The sequence below is a fragment of the Corythoichthys intestinalis genome, chromosome 20 (genome assembly GCF_030265065.1).
Source record: "Corythoichthys intestinalis isolate RoL2023-P3 chromosome 20, ASM3026506v1, whole genome shotgun sequence".
Classification (NCBI taxonomy): Eukaryota; Metazoa; Chordata; class Actinopteri; order Syngnathiformes; family Syngnathidae; genus Corythoichthys; species Corythoichthys intestinalis.
Genome location: NC_080414.1, coordinates 33,327,572 through 33,345,373, shown reverse-complemented (window position 1 = coordinate 33,345,373; position 17,802 = coordinate 33,327,572). Strand labels below are relative to the sequence as shown.

The window sequence follows — 17,802 nt, the reverse complement described above, 5'->3', positions numbered from 1 at the left end:
GAAAGGAAAGTGCTGATGCAATAAACCATGCAAATTGACTGTAAAGTCAATAGCACACATACATGACTTGTAATATTATAATGACATAAAGGTGGGGGGGGTGTGAGCGCGCGCACACAACTAGGATACACACTGCGTGCACGTGTGGTCATCTTGGCCATAAAAGTGGCGAAAACTAAGCACTTTACACTCATATGGATGTACAACGTTATTTTAAGATGCTAAACTAACACATTCCCTCATAACACAAATGTGCAACGCGAATATAATGTAAACAATGCTCTCCTCGACGCAGCGAGAAGGAGCGGGAGCAACCAGCTGACGTAACAGTACAAACACGAAGCGGCTGCGCTGATAACTGCTTTAACTTATCATAAGAACTTGGCATGGCATGAAGATGAAATACTTACATTCGTTCATGGACGCACAGATTAATCCTATTACAGGTGGCCGTCCTCTGCTCGAAATGCGCACCTTACGCCTATTCAGTCCCAGAATACGCAGCGTGCATGACGTAGGACAATAACAGGAACTAACTGGTTGCTATGGGAACAAACGCATACCCATGGAATCTTTCTAACAGGAGCATTAAAATTGCTAATAAAATCGTTTAGGATTATTTTATATACATATATGTTATATTTTTCTGATAGAGTATTCGACGAGGAATCGATACACCCATTAATAGACTTTTTGGGAAAAATCACCATTTCTTTAGTTAGTCTCATGAATAATGATATGGCCTGTAAAAGTCAATGCAAATTCACTCGGCGATGTCTCTCTCCAGATTACACTTGAAGAGAAGTCTTGCCAATGGTAATAATGTTGCCATGCTTTTCGAAAGTGTGTAACATGTGTAAACTTTACAACGTATATCGTGCTGGTTGGAACCGATAAGAGAAACGTTAGTTAAGATGCCAAACGATTCTATGGAATTTGACTCGGGACTGGTTCTCGATTCCCATCCCTAGTAATCAATAGGGATGCACCGAGCGCAAAATTCTTGGCCAAAACCGAATACAGGAGAGATTTGGCCGAATGGCCTAAAAATACACATGTGAACGAACGCATACCAATGGAAAAATTCATTTCTTATTTCTTTCTTTATTAATTTCTCAAATTATTTTATTTCATTATTTTCCAATTACAACCCCGGAGGCTCAAGACATATAGTTTGAAAGGTGCTTATTCTGAAACTGCATGGGAGGGTGCGTTCCAAGTGTTCTGTCAGATTTTGTAGAAATTGCAACTTTCGGCAAGTTTGGGACACTCGAAAAATTTGTCTCACACCCCCAATTGCTAAGCTAAATGAGAGCTCGATATACGTTTGTGTGGAACTGTAGTTCATAACAACAACAAAAAGCTATTCCGTTTTCGTCGAAACTAGTAAAGCTCTACAAGGCTGTTACAATCTGTCCTACGCCTTAAAACAAGACTTGGCGTTTTCTAGTCCTGTTTTAACAGTCTTCCTCTCTCCTCATCCTAAGTAAACCCTTCAGAGACCATTATCACCCAAAAAAACAAGGAAGAAAAATGTATATTTATTGTTTAATCTATCACGTAGATATCTATACCTCCTGTCGTCACAACTGGGTAGTGACAACCTCAAAATACTTCCAAACCGCGGTTCTGTTGTCTTTGAGCCAGTAGTGTACTGTTAGCTCGCCATGTTTTGATTACGTCATCACAAGAGAACTTCGCTCCTTCACACTTTCCGGTGGTAAACTTTCAGCCTTTTGACATAAAACCGAAAATGCTATTTCAGCTATTTTCGGTGCCAAATTTTGGTCACATCTTCAGTAATAATAAATAACGCAGTGATCACATTGCACTCATCGCAATTGCTGATGTTGCTTCGACTTTATTGGATAAAGTATATTATGTTCATTTAACTGAGGCTAGACTTAATTATTAGCCAATCACAGGACCACTGTGATATTATTTAATTTCAAAGTAATTCAATCAATTCTGGTTGAAATCCCTTCAGATGACGTAACAAATGCCATTGTATTAGTATTTGAATCTGATTAGTGCTCTCTTTTTTTTATGCAGCCAAAATCCAGTTTGGCAGTCGAGTACCAGATGAAGCAGGCCGCTTCTGAGCGCAGTGCCACACAAAGCATCCTGTCTGTCATTGGCGGATGTGTGGATGAGTTTGGACCTGGCTGTGTTGGTGTACAGAAGATCCTGAATGCCCGATGCCCCCTGGTCCGTTTTGCTCATCAGCCTTCTGGTTTCCAGTGTGACCTCACTGCCAACAACAGGTCTTCACCAATTTACCTTCTATATATTTTCACACAAAGCCTTCATACTCATATACACTGCTGGCCAAAAGTATTGGCACCCCTGCAATTCTGTCAGATAATGCTCAATTTCTCCCAGAAAATGATTGCAATTACAAATGCTTTGGTAGTACCATCTTCATTTATTTTGCTTGCAATGAAAAAACACAAAAGAGAATGGGGGAAAAAATTAAACCATTGTCATTTTACACAAAACTCCAAAAATGGGATGGACAAAAGTATTGGCACCCTCAACCTAATACTTGGTAGAACAACCTTTAGACAAAATAACTGCGAACAACCACTTCTGGTAGCCGTCAATAAGTTTCTTGCAATGCTCTGCTGGGATTTTAGACCATTGTTCTTTTGAAATAACTGCTCTAGGTCCCTGAGATTTGAAGGGTGCCTTCCCAAAACTGCCATTTTCAGATCTCTCCACAGGTATTCTATGGGATTCAGGTCTGGACTCATTGATGGCCACTTTAGAAGTCTCTAGTGCTTTCTCTCAATCCATTATATAATGCTTTTTGAAGTGTGTTTTGAGTCATTGTCCTGCTGGAAGACCCATGACCTCTGAGGAAGACCCAGCTTTCCAACACTAGGCCCGACATTATGCTGCAAAATTTGTTGCTAGTCTTCAGACTTCATAATGCCATGATCACGGGCAAGCAGTCCAGTGCCAGAGAGTGCAAAACATCAGGGAAGCTCCGCCATGTTTGACTGTGGGGACCGTGTTCTTTTCTTTGAAGGCCTCATTTTTTTCCTGTAAACGCTATGTTGATACCTTTTCCCAAAATGATCTACTTTTGTCTCATCTGACCAGAGAACATTGTTCCAAAAGGTTTTGGGGTTTCTCAGGTAAGTTTTGGCAAACTCCATCCTGGCTTTTTTATGTCTCTGGGGCCTTCCTGGGTATCCTACCATAGAGTCCCTTTTCATTCAGATACTGACGGATAGTAGGGGTTGACACTGTTGTACCCTCTGACTGAAGGACAGCTTGAACTTGTTTGGACGTTAGTCGAGCTTCTATATCCACCATGCGTATCTTTCGTTGAAATCTCTTGTCAATTTTTCTTTTGCGTCCACATCTAGGGAGGTTAGCCACACTGCCATGGGCACTTATTGGTGACACTGCGCACGGTAGACACAGGAACATTCAGGTCTTTGGAGATGGACTTGTAGCCTTGAGATTGCGCATGCTTCCTCACAATTTTGCTTCTCAAGTCCTCAAACAGTTTTTTGGTCTTCTTTCTTTTCTCCATGCTCAATGTGGTACACAAGAACACAGGACAGAGGTTGAGTCAACTTTAATCAATTTTAACTGGCTGCAAGCGTTATTTAGTTATTGCCACCACCTGTTAATTACACAAACTAGAGAAGTATTACATGATTTTTTCAGAGGGTGCTCCTAATGTTTTCTAAGTCAGCTGCTTATGTAACTGAAACTACACACACACACAATACCCACACAAATAAGTACTCATTAGCTCCTACACAGAAAACCACTGTGTAGTCTCTCCGGAAATAGTTGCAAGGTATCTTTGGTGGGTTGATTCAAGTGCTGGGGGGACTTTTCTCTACTCTTGCTCAGTTGTCTTTTGGTCATTACAATTTCCTGTTTTTGCTTTGGTGTCTATGCTTGAGCAAGTGAATGTCTCAACAGGAAGAAAAAAGTGACAGCAAATTATACGTCATCAAGATGCCTGGAGTGGTGATTTAGAATGCCAGTTTCACTGACTCAACTTTTGAGTTATATACAGAATTTCCAAGATCTTATCTAGGGAATGTACAGTTTAGAGATTGAAAACTTTATTTTCTTTACATGGCATTTTTTTTTATTTTTAGTATCGTACATTGTCCCTACCTGTACCATTAACATTTGTGTCAAATGAAACAACAGTAGTATGTACTAGTTGTCATCTGGCCTGTTGCCCACAGGGTGGCGATGAAGAGCTCGGAGCTACTTTACCTTTATAGTCAACTGGACCCTCGAGTACGTCACCTGGTGTTCACTGTACGCTGTTGGGCCCGAGCACATGGAGTGACCAGTAGCATACCTGGGGCCTGGATCACCAACTTCTCTCTCACCGTCATGGTGCTGTTCTTTCTGCAACAGAGAAGCCCGCCTATCATCCCTACTCTGGACCACCTACGAGAACTCGCAGGTACAACACAGCAACAACTGTCATTTAAAAGAGTTGTTGGACTACCCCTCCAAAAAGGGTATTTTAGTCACGTGAGCCTGGCCTCTTAAATGAAATCTTTTTTTTTTTTTTAATTTTTTATTGAGAATCCACATGACGTGAAAAAAATAATCAAGCTTCTATGATCCAAAATTTATCCTGAAGGCCATCAGTCCAACACCTCTACCTCTTTCCTCACAGTCTGCAAGATTCCAGTTTACTTGTGACCTAAATAGAATCAATGACAGACATTTATTGAAATCCTATCCAAATCTGAACTAAAATTTGATGTCTGGGCATGGTCAGGTGCTTTGTTAAAAACAGTGTAATGTAGCTCTCTTCCAGATTGTACATTTTGCAGCATTTTTTTTAGAAGGGAACCTCGGACTCAAGACTTGTAGGCTCTAATAAGCCACAATTGTTCTTTTACTGAAATATGTTATTAAAATGCATTGAATATTGCCATTGATTTAAAAATCTATGATATTTAGTACATGTTTTGCCCTACAGAGGGCGCCATGTTTTAAGCGCACAATGGACGCTCGGGGTGATTATGTAGATTGTCACTAGAGGTCTGCGAAATTTCTGATTCTTACACTACCGTTCAAAAGTTTGGGGTCACTTAGAAATGTCCTCCTTTTTGAAAGAAAAGCACAGTTTTTTTTTCAATGGAAACATTAAACTAATCAGAAAAACACTCAATACATTATTAATGTGGTAAATGACTATTCTAGCTGGAAATGTCATGTTTTAATGCAATATCTACGTAGTTTTGTAAAGAGGCCTATTTACAGCAAACATCACTCAAGTGTTCTAATGGTACATTGTGCTTGTTAGTTGCCTCAGAAGGATAATAGATGATTAGAAAACCTTGTGCAATTATTTTGGCACAGCTCAAAACAGTTTAGGTGGTTAGAGAAGCTATAAAACTGATCTTCCTTTGAGCTAGTTTGGTATCTGGAGCATCACCTTTTGTGTGTTTGAATAAACTTTCAAAATGGCCAGGAAAAGACAACTTACACGTGAAACTCGACAATCTGTTCATAGAAATGAAGGCTATTCCATTAGAGAAATTGCAAAAAAAATTGAAGATTTCCTATAACGCTGTGTCCCACTCCCTTCAGAGAGTAGCACAAACAAGATCTAACCAGAGTAGAAAGACAAGCGGAAGGCCCCGCTGCACAACCGAGCAAGAAAACAAGTACATAAGAGTCTTTAGTTTGAGAAATAGATGCCTCACAGGTCCTCATCTAGCGACTTCATCAAATAGTACCCGTAAAACGCCAGTGTCAATTAGCAGTGCAACGGTTTGCGGTTCAAAGCCGAACTGTACGGTTCGCCCTGTACGGTTCAATACGCCTTTATGAACCGCGCCTTTTCGGTTTTGCAATTAATTTATTCCGAACGCTTGTGGAATGAATTGGTCGAGCTCTGTATACCTGTGTGTGACGTGAAGCACAGCTGTGGAGAAATTCCCGCCCCGCAAGTAAACGTCCGATCGCTGTCAAGCACCTGTGTAATAGAAGCCGAGTAACCCCCTCTCTCGCTTACGAGCGAAGTGAAAGTGAAACAAGAAAGAAAACAAAAAGCTATGGCAAGCGGAGGAGTGGAGACACCGAATTTTGAGGAAGCACTGGCTTCTTTCAAATCTGCGCTGTGGCAACATTTCGGTTTCCCCGTGGACTACAATGCGCAGGGAAAGAAAATATTGAAAAAAATAAAATAAAACAATTTGCAAGCATTGCTCAGCGCTTGTTCTTTATGCTAATGGCAACACTTATAACATGACTCCGGCACCTCAGCCGGCATCACCCACAGATATCACTTCCTCAGAGCAGGACAACCCCGAAGATGACACCAGTGAAAACACACGGCGGGCTTCGTTAATTTATTTGCAATGCTTGACCTGCATTACATTGTTCCCTCGCTGACATATTTCTCCAACAACGTAATGCCCGACATTTATGAAATGGCACGCAAAGCCATCGAAGATGGTTTCGCTAAACATAGCATAACACATAGTTTCGCCCAGACCACTGATAGTTGGACGTCCCGTGCTACTACCTAACTGTCAAGGTCCACCATAATTCATACCTGTCAAGTTGTACGGTCTCTGCGTAATTTGTACACGTGAGCACTGATTTTTCAAATGTGTACGTTTTTCGTGCATTACGGTTTTTTTTCCTCCTTTCAGATTTTGTCACCGTTTCGGCAATGAGACAATGTCCGTTAATAGGTTGGTTGACTGACATGAGAAAAGTCAGAGACACGGAGAGGGAAGAGTGTTTGTTGTGACGCTGTAGCAAATGCGATGCTAGGCTAGGTGGCTCCAGTATTTGCTACGCCTAGATATCTCATGCATATAGAACTACATGCAAAATGACAAGACTCCATTTTAGAGCAGTACACTTCTCAGAAGGGCTCTGTTGTAGTGAACCTTCCTAGCGAACCTAAGTAACTTTTTATCTAAAATACTCCTAAATCGGCAAAATCTTAACTTGAGTCTATCTCTAAAGGATGAGACAGTTTTAAAAGTTTCACATGTCGAAAGTAGACAGAAGGGAACTAATGCAAAAACAGAAGCAATTTTATCAACTTTAACGGTTGATTCACAACATTAAAGAGCATACGACACGAGAAAAAAAGTCTTAAATGGCATTATTATGTGAATTAGAATCATATTTTGAGACGATTCGACTATATACAACAATTTAGCAAAGCACAGATGACGAGAAATTAGTCTTTTAATCTGCCGGTTAGCCACGCCTACCATTATAGGGCTTTAGCGTCCCCAACAGGTGGATGACGTCAGCGGTAGACTGGGCTCATCGGTTTTACTTTTTAGCCCATTGAGGGGGAATTATTCAGAACGAGGAAAACGCGACGAAGAGAGCCGTCAAATGTCATTGTTTCAGTCTCTCTTCTCCAATATTTTTACAGGATATTCTTTTTATCCAAGTATTTTTCCCCAATAGCTATATAAATGGCTTGAGAAGGACCAGTCAGCCCGTCAAGGGGGAACTATTCACAACGAGGAAAACGCGACGAAGAGAGGGGCAAAATGTCATTGTTTCTGTGTCTTTACTTCAATATTTTTACAGGATATTCTTTTTATCCAAGTATTTTCCCCAATTGCTAAATAACTGGCATGGTCATGACAAATAACAGTCTTGTGCTGAATGGAATATGAAATAATAAAAATGCATTTATTCAGGACGACATGGCAAAATTACTCCATAATGATCAAAACTGTCGACTTCACCTTTACTGTCGCACCCCCTGAACGATATTTTATGACACCTAAATCGGACATATGTCATTTCCCTTCCCCGGCTTCGGAGAATGTATACAAACCAGAAGGCGTGACAGCTAGCCGACATGCTAACCCGAACCGAGTGATGTTTCAAAGTCTTCAAAGCGGAAAATCACACATAACTAGCCTGGATTATTTGACGTGACGACCCGGTTGTCGATTGTCTTCGCGGATCGGCAAACCGCCCGGCGGAGAGCAATTTACAGTTCGTTCCCCGGAGGAGGGTGGCTGGAGTTGTTTTGCAGCTAACTTGCTGCTGCTAATGAGCATTAGGAGAGCTTTTTACATGCCTATCAATGATCAAACGTAAGTACTCCTTTATTTAAAGGAAGTTTGTAGTGTTTACTTTGTAATCGCTGTATTCGTATTTGACATAATACAAAACAAGATGTTTACTCACCTCCTCATAAGTCCAATGGTCCCACAGTAAATATCCACGGTGAATGGGAACCTTTTGAAACTCCAAAAAGGCGCATACGCCTCTCCCTCATACAGAATGATTTTTCTGCAGCCGTTTGGCTGGCGTGATGCGAAAAATAAACGTATTAATCCGCAAAATCAGCTGAATCCTTCGTCCTCATACACAACAGTACACTGTAGCATGAAGAGGACGTCTTCTACCGTACACGTCACAGCGCCCTCCTCCTCAATGCAAGACCGAAGCCGGAAGTCACTCATTTTCATGGCGTGGGTTTCAAAAAACTAAATAAAAATAGCGATCGCTTCCACACACATCCAAGCGGTCCATATCATTCAGGGGCATAAAATACCGCGTGTATTATGAAATAAACATGCTTTTTCGTGTCACAGGCACTTTAAATGACCTGCAAACATGGCAAACGTTACTATGTTGTTTGAAAAAAATGAAGAAAAAAAAAACATGAACGTTAACACAAGTTACTTTGCCAAGTAACTTTTTTACTACTGTGTGTATTTCAGTAGTCAGTCACTACACTAGCCAAAGAGCTAAGAGGCATTTTAACAGTCGAAAATGTTTACATTTTAAGTGTTTATTTCATTTTCTTAAAAGCAAAATAAAGGCAGGGTTTTTTTTGTTTTTCTTTTTAAATGCAAAACCGAAACCAAACCAAAACTGTGATCCCAAAACCGAGGTTCAAACCGAACCGTGGGCTACCTGAACCGTTGCACCCCTAGTGTCAATGTCGACAGTGAAGAGACGATCCTGGGATGCTGGCTTTCAGGGCAGCGTGGCAAAAAAAAAAAAAAAGCCATCTAAGACAGGCTACTAAAAGGAAACTATTAATATGGGCAAAAAAACACAGACATTGGACAGGAAGATTTGGAAAAAGTGTTATGGACAGACGAATCGTAGTTTGAGATGTTTGGACTTTGGATCAAAGAGAGGAACATTTGTGAGATGCAGAACAACTGAAAAGATGCTGGAAGAGTGCCTGATGTCATCTGTCAACCATGGTGAAGGTCTGGGTGTGATGGTCTGGGGTTGCGTTGGTGCTGGTAAAGTCGGAGATTTGTACAAGGTCAACGGGATTTTAAATAGGGAAGGGTATCACTCCATTTTGCAACGCCATGCCATACCCTGTGGACAACGCTTGATTGGAGTCAATTTTATCCTACAACATGACAATGATCCAAAGACCACCTCCAAATTATGCAAGAACTATTTAAGAAAGAAGTAGGCAGCTGGTATTCTATCTGTAATGGAGTGGCGTGCACAGTCAACAGATCTCAAACCCATTGAGAGCCGCTTGGCCAGTATGGTACACAAGAAGTGCCCATCAAGCCAATCCAACTTGTGGGAGGTGCTTCTGGATGCGTGGAGTGAAGTTTCTGCAGATTCCCTCAACAAATGAACAGCTAGGAAGCAATATGTCCGCAAAACTAGTTGTTGCAAAGGGAGCATTCTTTGATGAAAGCATCATGCTTGTCATTACCCGGGTAATGACAATGCTCAATTCACAGCTCTGTCTCAACTCATGCGGCTAGATAAAAAACAATAATACCTGACTGCTGCCGACAGCCGCTACAAACTATGTTCACATAATGCTTCGGTAAATATCACATGTATAAAGAACAAGATGCGAAATGACAGACTCGGCAGCGTTAGCAGCCCATGTATAGAAAACTGGATGCCAAATGACAGACTTGCTGGCATTAATAAACAGCCACAATCTTCAAGCAGCAGAATTAGTGGAAGGCTGTTGTAGCGAACCTTCTCAGCAAACCTAATTAACTTTTTAACTAAAATACTTCTAAATCAGCAAAATCTTGACTTGAATCTATCTTTAAAAGGGTTTCAAAACTTTCACACTTCGAAAGTAGACAGAAGGGAAAATATGGAATAACGGGAGCAATTTTAACAACTTTAACTGTTGATTCACAACATTAAATTTATTGAATGTAGTTTGAAGCTGCTAATACAGAATGGGGACTTGACTATTTGATTTACTGTTTTGAACTGTTAACTTGTTACTGAAATAGTCATTTATTTAAGCCTGAGAGGCTTTTTGTACAATTTTTTTGTAACTAATGTACAAAACATTAAAAGCAGCTAATAGCTTGGGGATGGGGGGTCATCAATAATCGAATCGTTAGGTGCCCCAAGATTCCCACCTCTAATTGTTCCTGTCACTCGATGAATACTACTGGGTTACTGCAATTCCTTTTGCGCGGTGAGACGTCTAACACATGCGCTCATTGGTTAAAAGCGACGAACACTTACTATTTGTGTTTTTATTGAGTCTACTATTACCTTTTCATTGCCTTAAAATACTTTGTGCATGTTTTTCCCTCGCATACTTTCAAACATTGGGTTTTCTTGTGGTAGGTTAGCAAATTGTTGATCTGTTGACCATAGCATGTTTAAACCACCTTTATTTGACATTACCAGGTTTTAGTATTTCCTTAAGGCATCTTTAGTATGTTCTTTCTGTAGCAGCTAAACAAAACAAGCTGAAAGCGCATGGTGGAACTTTGGGTGTCAAATTCGCCTCTTGTAGACGTCTCGCCGATGTAGAACATTTTGGCAGAACACAGTTTTCTTTTTCCACTCTCGTTCATCCCGTTTTTCCTGATCATTTCGCATTTGCTGCTCATTTTGTGAAATATCGACAGTGCTGTCATGCTCATTAATGTTCCTCTCGGATTTAAATTGAAAGGGTTGAACAGATGACATATTTGTGTCATTAGAGTCATGCTTTGAAAGCCCGGCAGCGTAACTATGTGACGTCACCGCCCTGCGACGTCAACAACTTTTTTTGCTAAACTAAATTTACTAAATTTTGCTGCTTCGAGTATTCTTTTAATTACCGTATTTTTCGAACTATAACTCAAAAGTTTTTTTTCATAGTTTGGCAGAGGGTGCGTCTTATACTCTGGAGCGACTTAGGTGTGAAATTCTGAACACATTATTATATCATTGTAGCTTGTTAGCATGTTCTTTATGCTATAGTTATCGGAATAACTCTTAATAGCTATGTTACATTAACAAACCGTGCATATTCTCAGTTCGTTGTTTATGCGTCATGTAATGTTAGCATACTGTACACTTATTCAGCCTGTTGATTTCTATTGTATTTTTATTAAGCCTGAGCAATATATCATTTAAACATTGCCATCGCGATGTGCGCGTGCGCGATAGTCCCATCGCAAGCACATGCGATAGTTTTTTGTTTTTTTATCCACATACGCCATGCTTTCTGCTGTGCTACACAGCCGCACACCCTCCCTCTCCCAGCCCTTTGTTCCTCACAGTCACTGCAGCACTTGCTTATAAAAGTTAACGATGCTCGTTGTCTTAGATCTTGCCAAAGAAGGGGACTTCAAAGCGGAGCAATGTGTCAATCATCGTTTAACTTGTTAAACAGTTTCTGCAAGGAAGCTACGCTGGAATGAATGTGTGTCTGTGGGGAAGTTGGAGACATGTAAAATAAAGGCCAGAAGTGATCATCAGGAGTTTGAAATTTCTACATGTCACTCCAAGAGTCAAAGCTAAGGTAGATAAACAGAAGTGTTCAATAAAGCGAAGCATTTTTCTACTACAGTACTTTATTCTTGTTCAAAAATGATTTGGTTGGACAGTTATGTTTAAAACTTATAATAATTATGACATTTCAAGTGCTTAAAAACCATTTATTTATACACATTTTTAAATCACTTTGGGGGAAAAAGTGAGGAAAAAACATGTCTTATATGTATGTCTTTCCAATGCTAAATCTGAATAAATACATTGAGCACAAAAAACACACACTCCAAAAAAAAAAAAAATTGGGGGGGGGGGGGCGCTACGTCGGGGTTTTTCACTTATCGCGGCGGGTTCTGGTCCCCATTAACCGCGAAAAACGAGGGATCACTGTACACTGTGGTGATGGTGAGTCATCCAAAGTCTTTCCAAACCGCTATTCAAGTCATCTAGTGAAAATTTCTTTGAAAAAATATGTATATATTTATTCTTTTAATATCGCAATATAATATCGCAATATATCGCAAACCCCCCCAAAAATCACAACAATAGTTTTTTCCAATATCGTTCAGGCCTAATTTTTATTTTAAATTGCCTTTCAAGATGACATGTCTGTTCTTGGTGCTTGATTCTATCAAATAATTTCCCCTAAAAATGCGCCTTATACTCCGGTGCGACTTGTGTATGTTTTTTTCCTTTTAATTGCGCATTTTTTGGCTGGTACGACTTAAACTCCGGTGCAACTTATAGTCCAAAAAATACAGTAGAGTGGCATTGAAATGGTTTGTTTTGAAAGTGTTTGCATTTAGTTTTATTGATTTGGGTGGACACACTGCCCTCTAGTGTCAACATTTAAGTTGACATAACTCATTTAACATAGCTGATTCCTGCTGCTCCCTGTTAAGACCAACATAGGTAATTTTTTGCCTGAGCTAATGTTTTTTTTACGCATTCGCAATTTAGTTTATAGGTATATTCGGCCGTTCTTAATGGGAATATGTGTTTGAACAATTTGTTAAGTGCATTGGAAAAAAAAAAATGTTAGCGTTCTATAGCATTTGAGCTAGCGGACTTTTGTATGCCAGTTAGCCAATTGTTCTTTTTTTGTTCTAAGATCCTCATTTATTTATTTTTTTAATACCGTTTGAGGCTAAGATCAAGTATTTTAATTTGTTTTTGAATAAAAATTCAATTCAGCATAGTTTGAAGAAACACACGAGAATTTTATTTTGTATTCCCATTTATCGCTCTTTTGAAAGTGCAATCTCAACAAGCCTTTACTTGACGTCTCCTAAAATTTATTCTGCGAAGCATTTAATGTTCCTAATCCGATTAATCGATTATTCGAACTAACAAGTTGATAGACTACTAAAAAAAAAATAAAAATAAATCGATAGCTGCAGCGCTGCTATTTAGTACTTAAAGCCCTTTTGGAGCTTCTACGGGGTTTAGTATTTTTAAAATGGATACACCTTAGCTTCTTTTTCAGGATTTATGACTAAATTATTCAAGAAAAGTTTGTATTCAAATTTCAGAGCATGACTTTGCCTCACCATTTCTCGGACAGTATGCATTGTGTGCTAGGAAAGTTCCAACCCTAAGGACAAAACTCATTTTTAAGACTGCATGTTCAGAATACTAAAGGCATAGACAACAAAGAACTTGTCCGGACTGTCAATTCCAGATGCACTGACTCTGCATAATATTAGCAACGTAGTCTTTCATAGTGAGTTGAAGAGGACATTGACCAAATTCATATCCGCTCGCACTTAGCCTATCTTAAACAGATGGTTGTATCTGCAGCTCGCCTCAGTAGGCCTATAGTTAAGATGTACATAGGAAATCTGTACGCTGCATTTCATGTAGGTTTATATCGTTCAAAAGAAACTCTACAGGTGAATGTAAAATTCCTCATTTTCCCAAATGTGCACTGCGGTCTGAGTTCAGGCCGTCAAACAACTACAAGCTGTTATTTTTTTCATAATGGGCTTCAGTTACTTGCATATTGTTGCTATTTCCTATAGCTGTAGTGAAAGATAGTGTGGGCCCACTCTTCAGAAATGAATAGCAATATACAACATCATGCTTGTTTGTCATTATAATTACCTGCAAGTCCCATCAGACCATGCTGTTTTAATTGGGATTATTGTTTATTTTGCACACAGCACGACCAAAAAGGCTACTTAATTCTATTTCCACGAGCTGAAAATGGGACCATATAAAGCAGGACATTAAGGATAAATTTCTTTATACTCTACACCCCATGGTGGCAAAACGTCATTGTTGGCACACCTTTATATTAGCGTATACTTTTTGCAAATGTGCCTAAGCACCACTGTAGCAGATTGTACCAAGTGAAGTGAACCCTATTTATCCTCTGTCACCTTGGCCGCTTCATAATTGCCCTCCAAAAGCAATCAGACCAAACCCGCCCACCCCCACATCACTGTGGCCAGCTGCACTGCCAACACCACCTCCTTCACTGCCTTTACCCCGTTTAGCAGAGTCTCTATTACACAGAATGCTTACTGGACAATAAAAGGCCAATCATTCTGGTAAGGTCAATGACTCAGCTTTTTTTTTGATGCACTTGCATGAACACACACAGATTTAGGTTATGTCAGGAGGGATAATTTTTTTGCCTTGTAATTTGGACAATATTTTATACCTGTCCGCACTACGTTTAAGGTGCGTTTATAAACGCCACGCTCCTGCAAAGGAAGGGACGAGGGACGCCTACATTCACATTAAAAAAAAAAAAAAAAAAAAAAAAGGGAGCAGACTCGTGTGTGACGTCATCGTCCACACAGGTCACCTCTAAACCAGAAGCTTAGAATTTTTTGCCATTGTTTAATGTCTTCTCTGGACATACTGTATCCAAGTGTAAAATTGATAAGGTCCTTCAGTTGTAAAAAGAGGAGCAGGAAAGCCGCATCTGTCCCATTTGCCGTAATGCCACACAAAAAAATGCAATGGCGCGCTCCATGACATAACTTCCTTTGGCTCCGATTTTCACACAGGTGGCTACACTAGACCGGGTATTCGGCGTTTAAGAAATTACCTGGGTCTCTAGTCCTTATAGTAAAATATCCGGACAAGAGGTACACATAGACTTCACTATCAGTTGACTAGACAGCACCTATAGACATTGTGCCACGCCTTCCCGTTGTGGGCCGGGCCAGGCAGAGCGTCGTGCAGCTTTCACTGCTATCAAATCAAATACGCTGCATTCAAACGCCGGATTTACATAGGTAAAAAAGGACAACAGTTTACCTGCATAGAGACAGGCAGGAGTGTCTCAAGAGTTTTAGGTCAATGATTCAAGGTATTTATTGTATAAAATAGCACCATTCATGCACTTTGAAACATTGTAAAAAAAAATGAATGGGGAAAAAATAGTGTAACTTTAGCTTGAAATATTTACGTAAAATGAATGATAACTGCCTGTTTTTTTTTTTTTTGTTTTGTTTTGTTTTGTTTTTTTGTTTTGCTTTTAACCAAGAATCTAGACTGTTTTACGTTCATATCTATAGAAATTCTGGAATTTACGCATTTATTAACAATAATTTTCAACTTTAAAAGCTTTTGTTTTGTGATGGCTGCCTTGTTGTATTCATACACAATAGCGTGACTTTACATTCAAATGATCAGGTAATTTGTAGCGAACTGCCCGTTTTTTGGCAAATTTTTTTTTGTAATTTAGACATTTCTGCGTTCATACAAATGTTTTATTTTATGTAACATTTCAATTTAAAAACGAAGAGGACCTAATAGTCTGAAGACGTGCTGAGGCAATAGTAACATCGAAATTACACCTAAAAAAGTTGTGGTTGGATACAGAAAAATGCTAATTTATTTTTTGTTGAGTAAAATTGAGATGATTCTGCATGCTTTCCTCAAGTATTAAGTTTCTGATGTGAAAACTGAGTGATTTAGCTGTTGAAAACTTTTAAAATGTTGCTGTTTCGGGCAAAAACTTATATATGACTTAAATAAAACTTAAATATGATATGTTAAATATTGCTTTTGATCCTGAAAATATAGGTCTTTATCCCTGCATTTGGTGATTTTTGTGCATCTAGTGTAAAATTTGAGAATTTCATAGCCATTTTGTTTTGTTATACTTGTATAAAAAAATAATTATTCAGGATTTTACTAGGGAATGACTTTGAATTTTTTTATTTCGCTGCTCATGGAGACTCATAACTAACCCTAACCCGTTTTGGTTTTAGGTCGCTAGCGGCTTTGGTTTTGAAAATATTTTTAAGTTTTTTTAAAATAGGCATCCTACGGATCGGCCTCGAGCCATGTGTCCCGTCAACTGATAGTGAAGTCTGTGAGGTACATTAGCCGACATACCGGATAGTATATTAATTGAACGTTTAAGGCTATTCTCCATCCTAGTGTAGACGTAGCCTTAGCCTCATCATGGTCAACCAGTGTGCTAACTAGTGTTGTTTTTAATGCAATAATTATAAAATATATATGTGTGTGTGTATAATAAACAAAAAGAAACTATTTTGTCCACGAACAAGTTATTTCATGATGATGACTTAAAGAGCATACGACACCAGAAAAAAAGTCTTAAATGGCATTATTATGTGAATTAGAATCATATTTTGAGACGATTCGACTATATACAACAATTTAGCAAAGCGCAGATGACGAGAAATTAGTCTTTTAATCTGCCGGTTAGCCACGCCTACAATTATAGGGCTTTAGCGTCCCCAACAGGTGGATGACGTCAGCGGTAGACTAGGCTCATCGGTTTTACTATTCAGCCCATTGAGGGGGAATTGTTCAGAACGAGGAAAACGAGACGAAGAGAGCTGCAAAATGTCATTGTTTGTCTCTCTACTCCCAATATTTTTACAGGATATTCTTTTTATCCAAGTATTTTCCCCAATAGCTATATAAATGGCTTGAGAAGGACCAGTCAGCCCGTCGAGGGGGAACTATTCACAATGAGGAAAACGCGACGAAGAGAGCGGCAAAATGTCATTGTTTCTGTCTCTTTACTTCAATATTTTTACAGGATATTGTTTTTACCCAAGTACTTTCCCCAATTGCTATTTAAATATCATGGTCATGACAAATAACTTGTGCTAAATGGAATATAAAATAATAAAAATCCATTTATTCAAGACGACATGTCAAAATTACTCCATAATGGTCAAAACAGTCGACTTTACCTTTACTGTCACACCTGCCGAACGATATTTTATGACACCTAAATCGGACATATCTCATTTCCCTTCCCCGGCTTCGGAGAATGTAAACAGACCAGAAGGAGTGACAGCTAGCCGACATGCTAACCCGAACCGAGGGATGTTTCAAAGTCTTCGAAGTGGAAAATCACACATAACTAGCCTGGATTATTTGACATGACGACCCGGTTGTCGAGTTTCTTTGCGGATCGGCAAACCGCCCGGCGGAGAGCAATTTACAGTTCGCTCCCTGGAGGAGGGTGGCTGGAATTGTTGTGTAGCTAACGTGCTAACAGCTAACTGCTAACGAGCATGAGGAGAGCTTTTTACATGCCTATCAATGATCAAACGTAAGTAGTCCTTTATTTAAAGGAATTTTATAGTGTTTACTTTGTAATCACTGTATTCGTATTTGACATAATACAAAACAAGATGTTTACTCACTTCCTTGTAAGTCCAATGGTCCCACAGTAAATATCCACGGTGAATGGGAACCTTTTGAAACTCCAAAAAGGCACATACGCCTCTCCCGCATACAGAATGATTTTTCTGCAGCCGTTTGGCTGGCGTGATGCAAAAAATAAAAGTATTAATCCGCAAAATCAGCTGAATCCTTCGTCCTCATACACAACAGTACACTGTAGCGTGAAGAGGACGTCTTCTACCGTACACGTCACAGCGCCCTCCTCCTCAATGCAAGACCGAAGCCGGAAGTCACTCATTTTCCTGGCGCGGGATTCAAAAAAATTAAAATAAATATAGCGATCGCTTCCACACACATCCAAGCGGTCCATATCATTCAGGAGCATAAAATACCGCGTGTATTATGAAATAAACATGCTTTTTCGTGTCACAAGCACTTTAAGGATGGAAAGGC

General features: G+C 39.5%; 1 protein-coding gene across 2 annotated transcripts in view; it reads left to right on the top strand.

The window, feature by feature from the left end:
- The window catches only part of mtpap (mitochondrial poly(A) polymerase), a 47,038-nt gene that overhangs the window by 5,672 nt on the left and 23,564 nt on the right, over positions 1-17,802 (top strand). For both annotated transcript variants that reach the window (XM_057824619.1, XM_057824618.1), the window contains exons 5-6: positions 2,053-2,264; positions 4,221-4,447. In XM_057824619.1, coding sequence (XP_057680602.1) covers positions 2,053-2,264; positions 4,221-4,447 — 439 coding nt within the window. The remainder of the gene's footprint in view (positions 1-2,052; positions 2,265-4,220; positions 4,448-17,802) is intronic.